This window comes from Mesoplodon densirostris, chromosome 3 (genome assembly GCF_025265405.1).
Source record: "Mesoplodon densirostris isolate mMesDen1 chromosome 3, mMesDen1 primary haplotype, whole genome shotgun sequence".
NCBI lineage: Eukaryota > Metazoa > Chordata > Mammalia > Artiodactyla > Ziphiidae > Mesoplodon > Mesoplodon densirostris.
This window is the reverse complement of record NC_082663.1, coordinates 174,003,718-174,024,467: the sequence shown is the minus strand read 5'-3', so window position 1 is coordinate 174,024,467 and position 20,750 is coordinate 174,003,718. Positions and strand designations below refer to the sequence as shown.

The window sequence follows — 20,750 nt, the reverse complement described above, 5'->3', positions numbered from 1 at the left end:
GCTACATACATATTAGCCCATTAGAGGCCCTGAAACATTTGTCCAGGAAAAAAACTTACATAGTCTTGAGAAACTCTCGGTTAAATTTATTTATCCACAGACCACTACCACCCACTGTCCTTTTTCAGGGGCACACTAACAACATCCCAGAGAGCTTGTTCTGTGAAATGGTACTTTAGGGTGCTGGCAGCTGGGCCCTGGTGCGCTGGGGAAAATGAAACCCCGGCGCATCTGCAAGGCAAGACTCTGGTGAAAATCCTTAGCTCAGTGCCTAAGAATTTGATGATTCGAAATCAAGAGATTAACTGAAAAGCTTGCTGAGATTAAAAACCACAGCTTCCACCTGAAGAATGGCCCCTGGTAAGAATTTCCACATGGCTGTGGTATTAGGGGCCTAGGAGGGGCACAAGAGGCCACAGAAGCCCTGGGCAGCCACGTGCTGGGTGGGTGCCCTGCCTTGAGGAGTCCAGGGACTGGGCCCAAGATTAAATCTCCTGCCCCGTCCCATCTCTTATATATATATATATATATATATGTATGTATATATTTATAACTTTGGCAGCTCCCAATTCTCCGTAAACCACAGACCTGGTTCCTCCTTGGTTACCTTCTGTTGCTACTGGATAGACTGAGGCACATGTCACCCCAAGGCAAGGACAGAGCTTTCTCTTTCCCCTGGAATTCAGCTCCCTGAGTTTTATACCTCCCCTATGGTCTTCATGAGTATCTGGACTTGCTCATTATGATGAATGTATCCTATTTATAATTTGAAAGCTTCTATGTATGTATCATATTATACATACCATTTTAGACATATGTATCATATTTATAATTTGAAAGCTTCTATGTCATTTGCCAGACCCTGCATCCCATGCACTGTGTCCTCTCATCCTCCAACAGGCCCACGAGATGGGGATCATCAGCACCCCAGTATTCCAGACAAGGACGGCTCAGAGAGGCTAAGTAACCTGCCGACGGCCACCTAGTTAATAAAGGACGGATGTGAATCTGGGCTTTCTGACTCCGTGATCTTAACACTATGTTTTGGGGTCCCCATGGGATAGTTTAGGTTTGTGTTTTCCTTCCAAAATCATGCTATAGTTAACTGATTATAAAATATCTCATCACTACAGAAATTTTAGAAAATACGATGAATACAAAAAAAATTTAAATCACCAGCAATCTCTCCACCAGGAGATAACTGTGAGTAGGTATGAGTGTCGATATATGCCCTTCGGACACTGTTTCTCTGCACACAGACACCCCCGACAATTTAACCCAATTTAGGCTCTCCATCCCAACACCCACCCTCTTGACACGGGCCCGGGCAGAGGTACTGCCACTAACAACAGTACCCAGGAGACTGAGGCACAGAAGTTCAGTGGCCAAGGCCACATTCCGGGTTAGTGGCAAATCCTGGCTTGGACATCAGAGGAGCTGGCCGGGCCCGGGGTGTGACATTGCTTTGAGTGCGACAATTGCTTCATACAGCCCAAGGTGCAGAGCATGGCTGAGCTGCTCTCCCACACCAGCCACTGAAAGAAAACCACCCTGGGTCTCCTCCCGTGCTTCCCACCATGCTCATCCTCCCTGCTGACAACGGCTACCTCCCGAGGGAGGCTGGGCCTCCAGGCTCTGGGCCAGCTGCTTGGGAAACAGCTCCAGGGGTTGAGTCGGCCTGAGAACAAAGAGCAGCAAGACGTGAAGAAACGCCATGGGTAACCAAGGTGACCAACAGGAAGTGGAGACTTGCAAATTGAAAGGGAAAAAGAAAGGGGTGCGTTGGTTCTTCAGAGGCCTCAGGAGGACACACCACAGACCTGGGAGGCCCTGTAAAGCCGGAGGATCACTCATCCTCCCCTTCCTCTCTTGCCCGATTGCTTCATAAACCCCGAGGAGACATTTTCCGTAAAAAATCAACTTCTCTGCGGGAACATTATTGCAACATTCTTGAGAGGGTGGCTTGCAGTACATGAAGCCAACAATGCTGGTGACATCCTCTCCTGCTGATATCTGGCCTGCAGCTTCCTTCCAGCAGAGAGAAAGGTCACCCCCAGTCACCCCATCTCTCAAGGGCCCCCTGAACTCTGCAAATGGCAGGAAGACCAGCTCCAAACATACCGCCTCATTCCCAGAACCGAAAACACCCACAACCTTTTTATTAAACGCCCCCAGAGTTCTTCCATTCAGCAGCTTCCTGATATGACCACGTCCCACACCTTCTCGACTGGGGGTGCCCCTCATTTTCCCACACCCTTCATCACCTAGGGGTAGGGGTCATGATGTGCCCCCTTCTACGGTGGTTCTCTGCAACAGGTCCAACCCTTGACTCTCTCTTCCTGTTCCCCTGGGTCACCATTCCTAAGCTGTGGCCTCAAAAGCTCTTCACTCCACACTTCCAGCTCCCCTCCCCAATTTCCAGATTCCTTCTGATGGATTCTCCTGGGCACCCAGACCCTACTGTGAAGCCCAAAACGAGTCAGTTAGGGTAACCACCACCACTAACCCCCAGTCACTCCAGCTGGGACTCCAGTCCCTTGCTGACCTGGGTTTCTGCAACCGTGGTCAGTTGATCACAGGCACTGGAATCTCCTGGGGATCTACTGAAACACGGAGGCTGTCCCCAGGTACTGAGTTGGATAGCGTTTCACCCAGATTCATGTCCACCCGAAGCCTCAGAATGTGACCTTCTTTGGAAACAGTCTTGACAGATGCAATCAAGTTAAAATGAGGTCATACTGGATTAGTGTGGAGCCTAATCCAATGACTGGTGTCCTTATAGGAAGGACATACATACAAACATACAAAGGGAAGACTAGGCAAAGACAAACACGTGCAGAGGGCCAGGTGAGGATGGAAGCAGAGATCGGAGGGATGCAGCTACACGCCAAGGAACGCCCAGGGTGGCCGGCAACCACCAGATGTTGGAAGAAACAAGGAAGGATCCTCCCTGCAAGCCTTTGAAGGGATCGCGGCCCTGAAGACACCTTGATTTCAAACTTTGGGCCTCTAGAACTGTGAGGGAATAAATTTCTGTTGTTTTAAGTCACCCAGTTTGAGGCAGCCCTAGGAATCTATTACACTCCCCATTTCCTGACTTACTGAATCAGACGTCCTGGGACGGAGTTGGGCACCTAAATATGCTTTACAAGCACTTCATGTGAGCCTGATGCTTGACTATAAGCTCCGTGAAGACAGACAATTTTGTTTTATTCATCACTTATATCCCCAGTAGCTAGCAGTGTGTGGCATGTGGTCGGCTGCTAAAAAACATGTGTTGAATGCAAGAATGAACCTGAGCCGATGTGCAAGAACGACTAGTGCCTTGCTTGGTCAGGACATTAAGGCAACTTTAATTATCAAATAAGATAATGTGCAACAAACATTCAACAATGTCTAGCATACTGTGCCCAATAAACACCTACTCCCTTAATTTAGAGGGCAGTGGGAGTTTTGAAAGATTACACAGAAACTAGCAATTAATTGCCGGAAGGAGCTTTCTAAGAACACTGTTCACTGTGAAAAAGGCCAATCCCTCAGCAATGGAAAATCTCTTTGTTCCAACAAGTAAGAAACATGAAATCTTTCACTGTGTGTTAACCGGTCCTTTTGACCCCACTTCCTAAAACTCTCAAGTCTCCCCACTTCCTGCCCTGGTTCAGAAGCCATCTCCTTGGATCATTACCAATACCCAGGTCTCCAAGGCCAAGATCATTTTCCAGTGATTCAGCCCTCACTCCTCACAGCTCTCCATGTGTCTCAGAATAAGTGTAAACATCTATGGAGACCTGCATCCCAGAGCCAATGTTCCCGGTGCATCTCCCGCTCCTCCCCTACTCACCACACCGTCCCTGGCAGGTCACTGATGTGTGACTATCACACGCAGCCCTGAGCCCTGGTAGATGAACTTCCTCCACATCTCACCTTCTCTTGGAAGCTCTTCACACTTCCCTAGGCAATGGGGTGTCACCGCTGGTACAGTGGTTAAGAGTGTATGCTTTGGGGCTTCCCTGGTGGTGCAGTGGTTGAGAGTCCGCCTGCCGATGCAGGGAACACGGGTTTGTGCCCTGGTCCGGGAAGATCCCACATGCTGTGGAGCGGCTGGGCCCGTGAGCCATGGCCGCTGAGCCTGTGCGTCTGGAGCCTGTGCTCCGCAACGGGAGAGGCCACAACAGTGAGAGGCCCGCGTACCGCAAAAAAAAAAAAAAAAAAAAAAAAAAGAGTGTGTGCTTTGGAGCCAGGTTGCCTGGGTTCAAATCTTGGCTCTGCCATCTACCTGCTGTATGACCTTGGGTAAGTTATTTAACTCTCTAAACTTTAGCAGGCTCATCTGTAAAGTGGAGATAAAATGAAGATAATTTAGTACTTACTAGAGGGGGTTGCCGGAGGATTTAGATAACAGGAGGGAACATACATCAAGCACACAACAAGCACCCATTAACGGGGAATAGCATTGCTACATTTCACTGTCTTTTACGACCATTAACAAATAGAATGGCCAGAAGTGGTTTGAGATGATTAGCCTCAGCTGTGCTAAGAATAACACACACACACACACACACACACACACACACACACACACACACACACACCTCAGCCGTGCTAAGACCACACACACACACACACACACACACACACACACCCGCCCCTCCCAATCCCCAGGACCGGAGTGGGGCTTGGGGCTGTGGTATCTCCTGGGGGAGAGCTTCTTAGGGTCTGCAGGTCATACACGGGGTTCAGTAAATGACTGCCTAATGAAGAAGTCGTCTGCCAACAAGCCATGGGGATGGTCCAAGGAAATGAGCCAGAACTCTGCCTTCCCAGATTCACGGCCAGGCCACCTGTGGCCACCCGGCTTCCTCCCTCCTGATCCAAATGCTGAATCCCTTTCACCTGAAGCAGGCTTCCAAGGAGGATTCCTACCTGGGAAGGTGTCGCTAGTGGTTTGACACAAGTTCCCCCAGAAAGTGCTTTATGGCCCATCTTAAAAGTAACCATGCAGGGGCTTCCCTAGTGGAGCAGTGGTTGGGAGTCTGCCTGCCGATGCAGGGGACATGGGTTCATGCCCCGGTCAGGGAAGATCCCACATGCCACGGAGCGGCTGGGCCCGTGAGCCATGGCCGCTGAGCCTGCACATCTGGAGCCTGTGCTCCGCAATGGGAGAGGCCGCAACAGTGAGAGGCCTGCATACCGCAAAAAAAAAAAAAAAAAAAAAAAAAAAAGTAACCATGCAAAATAAACCCTGAAATATTAAAGGGATAATGGAGTATGATGTCTGCATCTTGGTCCAAGAGGGGACAAAAAAACGCCTGACAGAAAAAGGGGATGATAAGGCAAATGTGTTAAAGTGTTTACAACTGTATAGTGTGCTGGCAACTCTAAGTTTGATAATACCTCAAAACAGAAAGTTAACACAAAAGAAGAGACCAACGAGAGATTTCCACTCAGGGCCAACAGCTCTGTACCACTCGCCCCAGGTCGCCCCGCCGCTGAAGGCAAGTCCCTGTTACACATGGCTGCCTTCAAGGCTGCGTGCGACTCCCCTGCTTTTTCAAAGTCAGACTCCGGACAGCAGACCGTGAGGTTTTAAGCTCCCAGCTCCCCCACTTAATGGGGGACCTTGGCCAAGTGCTGAAGCCCTTGGAGGCTGTTTCTCTCCCAGTAGATGGAGTTACTGGCAGCTGTGCTACCCACCCCACCAGACAGTGAGGTCTAGGAAGGTGATGTGTGTGTGGGCTGTAAGGCACAGACCCCAGACCAGGCGTCCGTGATGAGCACACACCAAGGGGCTTGTGGCTACTCTGCTCGGAACTGGGGAAACACAACCCCAGCCTGCTCTCACGTACCTGCCGTCTAGAGAGGGAACCAGATCCAAATGGAACAATCCCACTAAGAAGTGTACAATTACAAGTCATGCTGGGTGCTGAAGGAATAATCGAGGGTAGTCTGAGAACGTCACAGGGGTGCAGACTGACCTTGTGTGCGAGTGGGAGAAGGTTCCTCTGAGGAAGTGATGTTTGACGGCCAACTAGAGAGCAAGGAGATTGCAGCATATTCTAGTCCCACAGAGTAGGGAAGTATACAAGCCAAACTGTTAACAGGGAACTCAAGTTAAGGATACCATGAAGAAGTAATAGGCCAAATTAAGAACAGGGGGTGTCCCTCAGGACAAATGACCTGGTTTCTCCAAAACCCAGTGGCATGAAAAAAACAATTTTTAAGGAGCTGGGAGACAGGGAAACGGTTACAGAATAAAAGACTTAAGAGACATTTTTAAAAAACTACTGAATAGAAGATATTTGCAAATGATATGACTGATAAGGGGTTAATATCCAACATATATAAACAGCTCATACAACTCAACATCAAAAAAACAAACAATCCGATTAAAAAATGGGCAGAAGAACTGAACAGACATTTTTCCAAAGAGGAAACGAAGATGGCCAACAGGCACATGAAAAGACACTTAACATCACTAATCATCAGGGAAATGTAAATGAAAACCACAACGAGATAGATTATCACCTCACACCTGTAGAATGGGCATCATCAAAAGAGCACAAATAACAAATGTTGGCAAGAATGTGGAGAAAAGAGAACCCACCTACACTGTTTGTGGGAATGCAAACTGGTGCAGCCACTGTGGAGAACAGTATGAGATTTCCCAAAAAACTAAAACCAGAACTACCATATGACCCAGCAATTCCACTCCTGGGTATACATCTGGAAAAAAAAAAAACCCCAAAAAACAGAAACACTAATTCAAAAAGATACAGGTACCTCCATGTTCATAGCAGCATTATTTACAATTGCCAAGGTATGGGAGCAACCTAAGTGTCCTTCAACAGATGAATGGATAAAGAAGATGTGGTACGTATATACAACGGAATACTACTCAGCCATAAAAAAGAATGAAATTTTGTCATTTGCAGCAACATTCCTGGACTTGGAAGGCATTATGCTAAGTGAAATAAGTCAGACAGAGAAAGACAAATACTGTATGATATCATATGTGGAACCTAAAAAATACAACAAACTAGTGAATATAACAAAAAAGAAGCAGACTTACAGATACAGAGAACAAACTAGTGATTACCAGTGGGGAGAGGGAAAGGGGGTGGGACAATATAGAAGCAGGGGATGTAAAAAAAGGGTTATTACAGGATTATATGAAATCATGTATGTGAAACTTCTGAAAATTATAAAGCACTATAGAATTTAAATAAACTTACATTCAATTAAAAAAATATAATGCATGGATCTTATCTGGATTGTGATTTTGAACAATGTAACTATAAGTGCCATTTCTGAGACAGCTGTGAGAACTGAATTATGGACTGAGCAATAGATTATTAATGAATGATGGTGAGTTTGTAATAAAATAATGGCATAGTTGTTATGTCAAAAAAAAGAGGCTTTTATTGCTTAGTAGATATTTATGGGTGAAATGACATGCTGTCTGGGGAAGATGAAACAGGTACTGAAGCTGGGTAGAGGGTATACATGGGGATTCATTCCACTTTTCTTTCTACTTTTGTGTATCTTTTTAAATTTCTATAATAAAAAGGAAAGCACAGTGGTTCACTCCAAAGAGTCAGGAGTACTGAGTTACTTGCATTTTTTTTTACAAGGATCAGGAAATTAATTGTTATTAAGCAGAAAGTTATCTACCTCATCATATTTGATAACTCCACCTATTTTAGTCTATGCATGAACCACAGTGAAACCAATTCCCCTCTGATGGGCATTTAGGTTTTCTCCAAGTTTTCCTTACAATAACTGAATCCATCCAATTCCTGATGCTTTTCTCTGTTCTTATGATCCTCCCCACTCCTTGTCAACCCAACCCACCCACACAAGTCAATGGATGACCATTTTTGGACTAAGTAGCTGGTGCCACCAGGGGAGATGTCCCTACCACAAAGAAGGCCTAGGCCCTGGTACCATCTGCTCCAGTGACCTGCAAGGGAGCCAGTGCCGCAGGACAATTCAAATTCCACCTCAAGATTCAAGTTTCCAAGTAATTGCCACTTGGGGGTAGAGGGAAGCACACACTGCAACAATGGGGCTCAGAGGGAGCCTGGGGAGTTTTCTGGCCAGGGCCAAAGGTCAGCAGCCCTCACCCAGCCTGACACAGGTCTCAGGCTGGTTCCCTGCTGCATATGGGCCTCCCCAGATCCTGGAACGTATTCAGAGTTCTGTACCCCTTCCTTTCCACCCGTTAGTGCTTTTCCCATTCTGGGTTCCTGATTCTTTTAAACACAGCCAAGAGACACCATTTTGACCTACTGAAATGGCATGGACTTTTTTTAAAAAATAAGTTTATTTATTTTATTTATTTATTTTTGGCTGCGTTGGTTCTTCGTTGTTGCGTGCGGGATTTCTCTAGTTGTGGTGAGCGGGGGCTGCTCTCCGTTGCGGTGTGTGGGCTTCTCACTGCGGTGGCTTCTCTTGTTGCAGAGCACGGGCTCTAGGTGCACGGGCTTCAGTAGTTGTGGCTCACGGGCTCTAGAGCTCAGGCTCAGTAGTTGTGGCGCACGAGCTTAGTTGCTCCGCAGCATGGGGGATCTTCCCGGACCAGGGCTTGAACCCGTGTCCCCTGCACTGGCAGGTGGATTCTTAACCGCTGAGCCATGAGGGAAGCCCGGCATGGACTTTTCTTTTTTTTCAAAGGCTAATATCCAGGGTTAGCAAAGTTACTAGGAAGCTGACACCCTCCCACACCACTGGTACAAGTGCAGGCTGGTGCAACTTTTGATAATTTATTAACTGGTGAAACTCAAAGTTCTTAAAATCACACCCCAAGACCAGCAATTCCATTTTAGGCATTTATTCTCATGAGCACACTCGCAGACAGAAGAATAGGATCACCACTGTAGTGCTGTGTAAAATCAAATGGTACAGGAGAAATGACCCAAAAGACCATCAAGAGGGGGATGAATGAACAGATTATGTAATATACATACTGTGGACTACTACTCAGCAATAAAAAAGAAATAAACTCCTAATAGATACAACATAGGTGAATCTCAAAAGTGTTCTTAAAAGTGAATCTCTAAGTTAAAAAAGGCAGACAGAAAAGAGCACATATATGTAACTCCATTTATATGACACTCTGGAAAACACAAACTAATCTACACAGACAAAAAAGCAGATCAGTGATTGCCTGGGGCTGGGAGCATGATGGGGTGAGTGACTGAGAAAAGGTACCTGGGAACTTTCTAGGTTGATGGCAATGTTCTGTATCTTGACTATGGTGGTAGTTACATGAGTATATACATTTGTTAAAACTCACTGTATACTCGAAACTGCATATGCACTTAAGATCTGTACATTGTATTGTATATAAATTAACTTCAATTAAAAAAAATGAATAAGCAGCTCCATCTAAGTATCTAACAAAGAAATGAGTTAAATCATGGTATATCCATACAATAAAACATTATGCACGATACCGCAGAAGAATAGTTAATGACAAAAAAAAAAAAAGAATAGTTAATGACATACCAAGTTACTTAGTATATGCAGTTAAGAAAAAAATTGTTATGAAACTATAATATACTATGATAACATTTATATAAAATAAAATGTATATATTTGGATAAAAAATTACCAAAAAGAAATATTTCATTCATTCATTCAACACAAATATATTGAGTATCTACACTATACCTTTATTGTTAAAATGAGCAGAAAAGACCCCAAAAAATCCCTTCTCATCATGGAGCTTCTGTTTGGTCGTTTCATAAAAAATATTTAAATTATTAAACTATAAACATTAAAAAAAATCAAATGGTACAGGGAAGTGTGTAAATGCTACTACCACTTGTGTTAGCACACACACTTGGTTTGTTCATGCAGAGAACAACTCTAGAAGGATTCATGAGAAACTGGGATCAGTGGTACCTTTCAGGGAGGAAAACTAGAGCCTCTTCACCATCCACCCTTTCATATAACTTGGGTTTTTTTCCCTTTTTACCATGTTCTTTTTTTGTTTGTTTGTTTGTTTTTTTTGTGGTACGCGGGCCTCTCACTGTTGTGGCCTTTCCCGTTGCAGAGCACAGGCTCCGGACGCGCAGGCTCAGCGGCCATGGCTCACGGGCCCAGCTGCTCCGCGGCATGTGGGATCTTCCCGGACCGGGGCACGAACCCATGTCCCCTGCATCGGCAGGCGGACTCTCAACCACTGCGCCACCAGGGAAGCCCTACAATGTTCTTGTATTGTCTATTCTAAATAAACACAATCGTTTCTAATTTTTTGCTAAAGTCCAATAATCAGGAATTGGGTGGAGAAGAATGATATGGAAATGTGAGCATGACATACTACAAAATCAACAAAGTGTTCTGAGAAAAGGTATTTTCCATCTTTACTAAATAAAAACTCCAAAATAAAAATGTGTTGTAATGACAGGCACACAAAGGAACAGAAGAACCTACACCAAAATGTCAACAAATTACTTCCAAGGGGTGGGATTGTGGGGGGGAATTTTACTTTCTTCTGTGTGCTTGTATTTACTTTTGCAGTTTCCTAAACAAACAAACAAACAAAAACCCCACTCTGTGTGTTTAATAACTTTAAAAAAAAAATGAAGGGACTTCCCTGGCGGTCTAGGGGTTATACCAGATTCCATGCTTCCACTGCAGTGGGCATGGGTTCAATCCCTGGTCAGTGAACTAGGATCCTGCAAGTCGGGCGGCATGGCCAAAAAAAAAAAAAAGAGAGAGAAAGAAAATAACAGACCAAAACTGACACCTCTTTCTGCCAGGTTCTCTCAGAGAGAACTGTTGGCTACACTCTCTTTACCCAAGGGGCTATGTGGTTTAGGAAGACAAAGAACAAGTCAAGGGCAAGGGCACAGGGCCAACCCAAAGCCTTAACTGTCCTCCCCTCACTTAGGGAGCACAGGCTTTCCCAACCATCCAGGGTGCCCACCAAGACCCTTCCAGAGGCCCTGGAGACTGATGGAGGACACCCATTTTCTCCCAGGATACCTGGGAGGCAGGGGGCAGAGATCACTCTCCTGGTTTATAGATGAAAGGGAGGCTCCAAGATAATCTGCTTCTTCCACAGATCAGGTGCAGAGACCAGGTCTCAGCTGAGTGTTGAGGGCACCCTGAACACTTCCTTATCCTAAGGTGTGTAGGACTCGAGAGAAAACGCCAAGTTCTGATTCAGTTTTGTCCCCAGCTTCCTACAGAACACAGGTGAGGCAGTGGAGTCAGGGCGTCTCCAAGCTAGACACCACTTTGAATGACATCTCATTCCACCTACAAACCCCATTTCTCAACCCACCTTCCATCCTCTGTCTGCACACACCTTGGGAGCAGCCCAGATCATCTCTTCAGGATGCGTGCAGGAAACTCCTGCTTATACTAAAAGCCTCACCATTACCTCCAGGAAGGGGCCCTGAGGGACGGCTGCTTAGGGTCTCACTTGAAGACCATCACCATGTTAGTACCTAAGGGTTTGTCAAAACCAGCATGTGGGTCTGAAAGGCCTGAGTAACACATTCCTGGAACGAAGCTGGGCAGACACATCCCAGTGTCTGGAACACTTTCTTATGGGTGGATCTGGGTGTGCCTCATGATTTGGGAAGAACTGTTCCCTGGGGGTGTAGAAACCCAGAGGGAGGAGAAGGGAATAGAAAAACCAGTTAGGGGATGACCTAGCCAAATGGCTGAGCATGGATCTGAGTCACCACCTTCTATGAGGAGACAGATGTTCAGCCTTGCAGTGGGGAAATTCAAGGAATTTAAGGGGAGGGGTGAGAAGAGAGAGTATTGATGTTGGAAAAGAGAAATAAAAGAAGCTTTAGGGGTCACTAGAAAATGGTGCAGTTTTAACCCAGGTGAAGGACAGAGCAGGGATGAGATTCTACCACATGCAGCTGTCAGAGTTCGGGCAAGAGAGGAAGGCGCCACAGCATCTCTCCCTTTCCCCAGTCAGGGGAAACAGGAACAGCCCACCAAGGACGCCCCAGGGCAGGCAACAGCAGAGGCCAAATCACTTCAAGGTGAGAAGCACCACGCACAGCTGAGGCACCAGGACCCACCAGGACCAAACAAGGGAGGCCCCGGCCGGGCAGTCAGGCTTCTCAGAATGGTTTGGGGAGAACCTAGCTCTTGGCGAACCACTGTACCATAAACTAAAATACAGAGCCTACAGTATCGTGGAGGGCAGAGCCTCGATTGTTCCCTGCCTTGGACTTCCATTCTTTGCTAAAATGGATGTTTTTCTCCCCAGATTTATGTTCAGACTCTGATACAATCAGGGATTTGATCTCAAGAGAGTGACTGACACCCTCTGAGTCTTGTAGTTTCCACCTATCACACGGGGTCAATCCCAGCACTGGGGCAGGTATGAGGAGTGCGATACTACACAGGGGCGTGCTTGGCACACTGCCTGAAATACGGGACGTGCTCAGTAAATAGTAGCCACTAACATCATCACCACTAAGCATCATTTTTGTTGTTGGTGTTTTAGGTCTTTGTATAAATTCAGTCCCAAATCAGTAAAAATGTCCTTTATCACTCCATTGGTTCAAAAAAACATGGTCTCACACAGCTAAAGACCTTTAAGTGTGCAAGGAGCTGGCTTCAGTAGGGAAAACACATTTGGTGGCTGGTTGCTCTGCAGATCTCAAATCTGGGGCAATGGGGAAGACCCCCAAGGTACCAGAGGACTCCGATCCTGGGAGAAGACGAATGCCCGATGGAGGAGAAGCGAGCCTCAGGTACGTGGGCTCCCCAGAGCCCCAGAAGATAAAGCTACCAGGTCATGCTAAGCAGGGCTTGTCAACGTGGCTTTGGGACGGTGGGGTACTCTTTCCCCAAGTACCCACCCCAAACCCTTATATTCACAGTCTTTCACATACCCAAGAAGCCTTAAATCACAGTGATGGATGAGGGTCCTTAAACACACTCTTTGCTTCACTAATATAAGCACTTCTTCCTAACTGGAGGGACGATTATGTGTAAAATGGACATAAGTCAAAAGGAGACCAGAGCAAGCTCTATCTATTGTGCTGCTCATTAGAAGATAAAATTCAGGAAGGAAAATGGAACTTCCTGACATAAGTGTGGGAGGAATGATCTAGACTTCTATTATCCGGGCTTAACCTGTAGTTCTTTTCCTAAGATCCTGAGGTTGGACTTCGGTCCAGGTCAGTGGATCTGCCTTTGTGGGAAATTCTTTTTCTAGCCCCTCCCCTATTCCTCTCCTCCCCCCACATTATCCAAGGAAAGAACGAGACTGCCTACTATCTAAGTCTGTAGGAGGCCAGGAGGCAGCCTCTCCCTGGTCCTGTGCCTGGCACTGCAGCTGCTCACACAGACTGCCCCAGCCAGGCCAGGGGCACCTCCTGGGACATGCCCAAGACCCAACAGAGGGTCCCTGGGAAGCATTCCTGCACCACCATTCAACGTGCCCCCGCAAGTCCATCTGAGCCTCGTCCTTCCATTCTGTGCTCCCCCAGTGGCTGTGTCTGCAGCAGGTGAGGGGGTGGACACCCCTTGCCCTCCCTCCACACCTCATCACACTGGTCTGGGAATCCCGAGATATCACGCATACTTCATGCCTGCGAGGGGCTCACACTCTAGCGAGTAGGACAAGTTACTACACAGGTGACAAGGACAATGAGAGAAGCATGAGGTTGGGGCCAGGACACATGGGGGAAGGGAGAGAGGCTTGAAGAACCAGGAAGTTGGCCCTCAAGCTGACAGCCATCACATGACCTAATTTCATCATGTGTACCCAGAACCTGCTAATTTTAAACTTGGGTGGATGCATCTTTTTGCCAAAAAAAAAAAAAAAAAAAAAAAAAAAAAAAAGGGCTGTCAGTCTAATCTGAACACTCCTTGGGGCATACAGCTGGTTACTAGAAAAACATCACCAACAGCCTCACTGTCACCACCAGCATGGTGGGGATGATCTGCTCCTCCCCCCATGTTCAGTGAAGAAGTTCAAGGGCACAGGTGGGATGAGGAAAAATCCTGACTCCCCTGTACTGGCTGGCACCCCCAGCCCCAGCAGAAAAGTAGTCAAAGGAGGGGGACTCTCACTCTGCTCCAGCAGAAGCAGTAAGGCCAGGTAGGATGATCCAAGGAGTAAGTTAACATTTGAAAACGATGTGACCTACAAGGTCTTAATTTCCAAAATATACGAACAGTTCATACAACTCAATAACAAAAAAACAAACAACCCAATCAAAAATTGGGCAGGGCTTCCCTGGTGGCGCAGTGGTTGAGAGTCCTCCTGCCGATGCAGGGGACACGGGTTTGTGCCCCGGTCCGGGAAGATCCCACATGCCGCGGAGCAGCTGGGCCCGTGAGCCATGGCCGCTGAGCCTGCACGTCTGGAGCCTGTGCTCCACAACAGGAGAGGCCACAGCAGTGAGAGGCCCGCATGCCGCAAAAAAAAAAAGAAAAAAAAAAAAAATAGAGTCACCATATGATCCAGCAATCCCACTCCTGGGCATATATCTGGAGAAAAACATGGTCCGAAAGGGTATATGCACCCCGATGGTCACAGCAGCTCTATTTACAATAGCCAAGACATGGAAGCAACCTAAATGTCCATCAACAGAGGAATGGATGAAGATGTGGTACATATATACAATGGAATATTACTCAGCCATCAAAAAGAATGAAATAATGCCATTTGCAGCAACATGGATGGACCTAGAGATTATCATACTAAGTAAAGTAAGACAGAAAGAGAAAGACAAATACCATATGATATCACCTACATGCAGAATCTAAAATATGATAGAAGTTGATTTATTTAGCAAACAGAAACAGACTCATAGACGTAGAAAACAAACTTATGGTTACCAATGGGAAAAGGTGGGTGGGAAGGGATAAATTAGGAGTCCGGGATTAACATATACATACTACTACATATAAAACAGATAAACAAGGACCTACTGTAGAGCACAGGGAATTATATTATCTTTTTTTTGACTGCACCACGTGGCATGCGGGATGTTAGTTCCCTGACCAGGGACTGAACCCACACCCCCTGCAGTGGAAGCGTGGAGTCTTAACCACTGGACCGCCAGGGAAGTCCCTCAATATCTTGTAATAAACCATAGTGGAAAAGAATATGAAAAAAAAAAAAATATATATATATATATATAAAACTGAATCACTTGGTGTACACAAGAAACTAACATAACATTGTAAATCAACTATACTTCAATAAAATAAATAAATAAATAGGAGTACTTTAAGGTTGAGCACTGGATAAAGGGGGCCTGCAAAGAGAGGAAAGGGAGCCATCTCTCCATAGCAATTTGGGTGGGAAGAGGGTTCCACCCTCCCATTCACTAGTCAGAAAGCCTTCCCGGGGCTGGGTAGAAGATCTTGCAGATGGGGTCTAGTTCCTGTGTCCTACCCCTCAGCAGGCACGTGACTTCTGGCCCACTGCTCCCCCTTCCCAGCCTCAGCCCCAACACCATCCAAAGGTCCAGTGCTGCCTTTCTTATGAAGACCCTGTCACACTTGCGAACCCCTCAGAGAGGGTGGTCACAAACTCCAAGCCTCACCCTAACCACGCATGTCAAAAAAGGGGCTATTGGCCTCCCCCCGAGTGGTGGTTAAGTGGAAAAGCATAGAAAAGCACAGCACCTGTCAAGTAGCCACCACGTGCCTCACACGGCTCTCAGGTTCTCTCACTGAATCCTAACATTCCTAGAAAACATTTCCCCCAGTTTACAGAAGAGGAAATTAGAGAAGATTCACTCGTCTCATCATTCTGCAAAGGTCGGCTGTGTTCTGGACACTGCGGCCCCGCACTGAACAAGACAAACACAGGCTTGTTCTTGTGGAACATACATTCTTGTGTGGGGGAAAAGATAATAAGCAAACAGAAAATAATCCCAGATACTAGTTAAATGCTATATAGAAAACAAAACAGGATGATTTGATTGAGGGACACAGAGGAACAGTTATAGAGAAAAGGAGACTCCAGATACAGGGAACAACAGCCCATGCAAAGGCCCTGAGGCATGAAGGAGCTTGACTTATTCAAGGAAGAGAAAGGAGGTCAGAATGGGATGGGGCAGGAGACAAGGCAGGAGAGCAGGCCAGGGCTGGACTGTGTCAGGTAACAGAGGTGGTGATAAGGACTGGAAATTATAACTGCAGTGGGATGACGGTAGAGGTCTTTAAGCAGAGAAGTGACACAATCTAAGTTCTGCCTGTTGTGGGAAGAATGAACAATGAGGGCCAGGTTTAAAGAGGTTTAGAGAGGCTAAATAAGCAGCTCAAGGTTTCACTGCCATTAGTAGCTTACATTCAACACCAAGGTTTGTTTCCTCAGTGTCACATTTTATACACTGTAGTATAACACTATACTGGAATCTTGTATCTGACAAAGGTGGGGGGGGGCTCCCACTATCTCTGTCATCCCAGGCTTGCTTCCTGCACCAGTCAAGTGAGGATAACTGCTCCTGGTTCTATGATGACAATTCAACAGCCTAGATGGAAACATACTTTGTATTCATCTGGCAGCATTCAACAAAGAGTATGACATTATAAGCAAGGAAAGCCGTGGAGAAAAGGGAACCCTCCTACATTGTTGGTGGGAATGTGAATTGGTACAGCCACTATGGAAAACAGTATGGAGGTTCCTCAAAAAACTTAAACTAGAGTTGCCACATGATCGAGCAATCCCACTCCTGGGCATATATCCAGAGAAAATTCTAATTTGAAAAGATACATGCAGTACTTCCCTGGTGGCTCAGTGGTTAAGAATCTGCCTGCCAATGCAAGGGACACAGGTTTAATCCTTGGTCTGGGAAGATCCCACATGCCGCGGAGCAACTAAGCCCACGTGCCACAACTACTGAGCCTGTGCTCTAGAGCCCACGAGCCACAACTACTGAAGCCAGTGCACCTAGAGCCCATGCTTCCTCAACGAGAAGCCACCACAACGAGAAGCCCGCGCACAGCAGCGAAGAATAGCCCCACTTGCAGCAACTACAGAAAGCCTATGTGCAGCCACGAAGACCCAACGCAGCCAAAAATAAAATATTAATTAATTAATTCATTTAAAAGAAATGAACAGAAAAGACACATGCACCCCTATGTTCACAGCAGCACTGTTTACAAGGAAGCAACCTAAATGTCCATCAACGGATGAATGGATGAAGATGTGATATATATACAATGGAATACTACTTGGCCATAAAAAAGAATGAAATAATGTCATTTGCAGCAACATGGACGAACATAGAGATTATAATACTAAATGAAGTAAGTCAGAAAGAGAAAGACAAATACCACATATCACTTATATGTGGAATCTAAAATATGATACAAATGAACTTATTTACAAAACAGAAACAGACTCACAGACACAGAGAACCAACTTATGGTTACGAAAGGGGGAAGAGGGTGGGGAAAGGATAAATTAGGAGTTTGGAATTAGCAGATACAAACTATTACCTATAACGTAGATAAACAACAAGGTCCTACAATATAGCACAGGGAACTATATTCAATATCTTGTAACAAACCATAACAGAAAAGAATATGAAAAAGAATATGTATATGTATGTATAACTGAATCACTTTGCTGTACACCAGAAACTAACACAACATTGTAAATCAACTATACTTCAATTTAAAAAAAAAAGAAACCCAGGATTTACCCTAATAAGACCAGCTTCGAGTCACAGGTGACTCCAAGTATCAACCCGAGTGAGTTTTCTATCTCTAACCTGAAAAACCTGGACAAACCCGTCCTCCTTCAAGGTAGGCAGCCCAACAGTGAACTAATACGGCATTACGGCATAGGTGAGGCACAATTAATGGGGAACTGCCTAACCTGCTCCTTTTTTTTTGCGGTACGCGGGCCTCTCACTGTTGTGGCCTCTCCCGTCGTGGAGCACAGGCTCCGGACGCGCAGGCTCAGCGGCCATGGCTCACGGGCCCAGCCGCTCCGCAGCATATGGGATCCTCCCAGACGGGGGCACGAACCCGTATCCCCTGCATCGACAGGCGGACTCTCAACCACTGCGCCACCAGGGTAGCCCTGCCCTGCTTCTTTGAGTGGCTGGAGGAGAGATTAGAACAATCTTGCTTATATACAAAAGGCTGAGGATCCTCAGGTAGTTGAGCTGGTTGAGTTTATACTGCTCTCAGAAATCCTTCCTGCTAGAAAGGACCAATGAGGTCAAAGCCATTCCTCCTAAGCTATGAGCAGAACTAATAACCACTCGAGCCTACAATGAACAAGGAAGCCCAATTTCCACGGCAGGCCTCACTAATTTATTTAGCCACCACCTCCAGAAAAGGACCAAGACCTTACTGCCTGGTCCACCATCCCACTGCCCCAGCTTTCTAATTGAACCATCAAGACCTGGATTTCTTCTCCAGATGCCTAAAATGTGCTTGCACCTTGGGCCATTCTGTTCTGGGAAGAAGACCAAGGGAAGCAGAGGAAAGCCACAGCCCAGACAAGCAATGAAAGATGGAGACAGACTAGGTACAGGAAAAAAGAAAAAATAATTTTACTAGAAGACAGCTACCTCCTGATGAGGAAAAAACCCTGTGGTGACTTTTTAAGCAGAACTCCATAGACATCGGGTGCAAATGCACTGGATATGAGACCTGTTCGTGTAGGGAGCCAGGTAATCCACTAAGACCTTTCCCTCCCTGTATTGGGTTGAATGGTGTCCCCCCAGAATTCATGTCTACCCAGAACCTAAAAATGTGGTCTTATTTGGAAATAGGGTCTTTTCAGATGTAATTAGTTAAATTAAGATGAGGTCACGCTGGATTAAAGTAGCCCCTATTCCAATGACAGGTGTCCTTATAAGGAGAGAAAATAGATACAGATAAAACACCATGTGACAACAGAGACAGAGATGGGAGTGATGCCTCATGAGCCAAGGAATGCCAAGGAGTAGCATGGCCTTGCCAACACCTTGATTTTGGACTTCTAGCCTCCAGAACTGTGAGAGAGCATATTTTTATTGTGTAAGTCCCCAGGTTTATGGTACTTTGTCCCAGCAGCCCTAGGAAACCAATACATACCTTTATTTCACACCTGTTCCCCAAACCACCCTTCCCAGTCTCAGCGCAGGGGCAGGAGACAAGACACACAGGCCACATCTCTAATCCACCTGGACTCTTCCACCTTCCCGGAGCCCATCAGCACTTCTCCTTTTGAGGTGAGGGGGAAAGCAGAGATCACATTTCAGGTGCCTCCACCTTCTGCCACCAGCGGCAAACTGGCAGGGGAGTGTTTGTTGTCTCCCCACATTCTCTTAGTTTTGTAGCCTCTCCTTTATTTATTTATTTAAAAAATTTTTTAACATCTTTATTGGAGTATAATTGCTTTACAATGTTGTTAGTTTCTGCTGTATAACAAGGTGAATCAGCTGTTCGTATACATACATCCCCATATCCCCTCCCTCTTGTGTCTCCCTATCCCACCCCTCTAGGTGGTCACAAAGCACCGCGCTGATCTCCCTGTGCTACGTGGCTGCTTCCCGCTATCTATTTCACATCTGGTAGTGTGTATATGTCGATGCTACTATCACTTCGCCCCAGCTTCCCCCTCCCCACCATGTCCTCAAGCCCATTCTCTATGTCTGCGTCTTTATTCCTGTCCTGCCCCTAGGTTCATCAGAACCATTTTTTCATTTTCTTTTTTTAGATACCACATATACGTGTTAGCATATGGTATTTGTTTTTCTCTTTCTGTATGACAGACTCTAGGTCCATCCACCTCACTACAAATAACTCAATTTCGTTTCTTTTTATGGCTGAGTAATATTCCATTGTATATATGTGCCACATCTTCTTTATCCATTCATCTGTCGATTAGGTTGCTTCCATGTCCTGGCTATTGTAAATAGTGCTGTGTAGCCTCTACTTTAGTGTTTCTTAAATCTTATTCAGTCCCATCCTAGATATATTTGGGGTGGGGGCATTAACTACGTATGCCTTATACTATCATTTACCTAATTATTCTTTATGTAAAGTCACTACTTTTACTTAAATTTATTTTAAAAGGAACTACATTGTTACAATATATGGAAAATCATCATCAGCCTATGCAGAACTTGCTCGATATATGTTTTTAAATTGCACATTAAATACACGATGATTATTTTTTTTAAGTTCATTCATGTACCCTTTAAAATAATCTCGGGTGACAGTACTATGGGAAATACCACCTTAAGGGGTACAGTTTAGTTGTCTGAGAACTCTGGGCTCCTAAGCAGAAAAACCAATTTAAGCTCTCCAGTCTCGTTTCTCACCTCACGACTGTCCCAGGAGGAGGCTAAGAGCAGGAGGGAAAAAAAGCACCGGGAGTTTCTAGTTCCCACGCAGGGCGACCTGAGGATACTGAGTCGAGGGCGAAAGGGACTTTTTAAATACCCAGCCCTGCGAGTGACAAGGGCGGGGATAGACTGACCTTCTCGCGCAGGGTGCAGTGGACGTCCGAGGCGACACGCCCTTCCCACCACGGCTCATCCATCATCGAGTCTACAGCGCCGCGACGCGAGGCTACCGGGCTCTCAGGGCGCACCCTGTGTGGACACGGGCAACTTCAGCGGCCGCAGCGCGCCCCCCGGCATCCCATCCTCTCTCGTCCTCGGCCGGGGTCTCTGCCGGGCGCCCCCTCCTGTCCCGCTCAGCGGAGCTGGCGGTCGCCTCCCATACCGGGAAGGTTGCAGTGCCCCCTCCCCTCTATTCGCGGAACCTGAGGCGACCTGGAGCTGTGCAACAACTTG

At 46.2% G+C, this 20,750-nt stretch overlaps 1 protein-coding gene across 1 annotated transcript in view; it reads right to left on the bottom strand.

The window, feature by feature from the left end:
• Positions 1-20,497, bottom strand: part of CCNJL (cyclin J like) — a 53,984-nt gene extending 33,487 nt beyond the window's left edge. The window contains exon 1 of the mRNA XM_060092618.1: positions 20,432-20,497. Within this exon, the coding sequence (XP_059948601.1) occupies positions 20,432-20,497 (66 nt within the window). The remainder of the gene's footprint in view (positions 1-20,431) is intronic.
• Between the last annotated feature and the right edge of the window lie 253 nt (positions 20,498-20,750).